The sequence below is a fragment of the Molossus molossus genome, unplaced genomic scaffold (assembly GCF_014108415.1).
Source record: "Molossus molossus isolate mMolMol1 unplaced genomic scaffold, mMolMol1.p scaffold_m16_p_20, whole genome shotgun sequence".
NCBI classification, from domain to species: Eukaryota; Metazoa; Chordata; class Mammalia; order Chiroptera; family Molossidae; genus Molossus; species Molossus molossus.
In genome coordinates, this window is record NW_023425356.1 from 19,536,974 (window position 1) to 19,537,825 (window position 852).

The window sequence follows — 852 nt, forward strand, 5'->3', positions numbered from 1 at the left end:
TGGTTGATGGCTATGAGGATGCTGAGAACTGAGTCATAAAATCTCAAACCATCTGTCTCCTTGGAGATTGTCACCTGTCTTAGGAGGAGAGAAGGAGGGCAGCATCCACCTGCGGAGGTCTTGGCACATCTGAGTTGGGACCTCAAGGGTCACAGCAGCCAGGGCTCCAAATGAAACAGCTGTGTCGTTGCTGAGAGGAGAGGGTGGGTGCAAGACAGAATCAGAAGCGCAGCTTGGCTGAGATCTCACTTCTTATGTGCCAGGGGCCTGAAGGTGTTTCCTGGCTCAAAAGAGATAGAAGGTCCTGAGCTTCCCAATGGAATGAGTACACAAGACCTGGGTGGGGAGAGAGCAACTGTCCCTGTTCCCCTCTCCTCTGGGTCAGTCACCTTAACATTCCTCCTCTTTGATGTGGTAGACTGTGCCACCACTGAGGCAGCGGGGCTTCCGGCTAGCCTTCCGAGCATGAGCCCTGGCCGGGCTCTGAGTCTGGGAGCTTTGGGAGGCAGAACCACAGCCTCCTGACCAGGGAGCACAGCCAGGGTCAGAGCAGGGAGCCAGGGAGGAGTGTGGGTCCTGAGGAGGGCAGCATTTGGGAGCTTGCGAAGGCTCGCAAGATTTTGGCTTCTGCTGTGACATCACTGGAATAGCAGGGCGAAACTGGAAAGAAAAAGAATCTTCAGTGGATCAGGGCCTTGGGTGCCTGTTTCTCTTCTCCAGGAGCTGGAGCTGTCAGATGGATCCTAGATGTGCAGCTTGCTAAAATCCATCCCTGGAGGATTAAAAAAAAAAAGATTTGAAAGGGCTAATATTTGGGGAGTAAATCATGGTGGGAATCCCAGGGGACCCACT

At 53.5% G+C, this 852-nt stretch overlaps 1 protein-coding gene across 1 annotated transcript; it reads right to left on the reverse strand.

The window, feature by feature from the left end:
• Positions 1-390: 390 nt before the first annotated feature.
• On the reverse strand, positions 391-639 carry LCE6A (late cornified envelope 6A). The gene has a single exon (XM_036272187.1). The coding sequence runs from the start codon at positions 637-639 to the stop codon at positions 391-393; it is 249 nt and encodes an 82-aa protein (XP_036128080.1).
• Positions 640-852: the final 213 nt, after the last annotated feature.

Bases quoted from the DNA above. Each gene is read 5' to 3' on its own strand.
- LCE6A (XM_036272187.1), bottom strand. From the start codon at position 639: ATGTCACAGCAGAAGCCAAAATCTTGCGAGCCTTCGCAAGCTCCCAAA.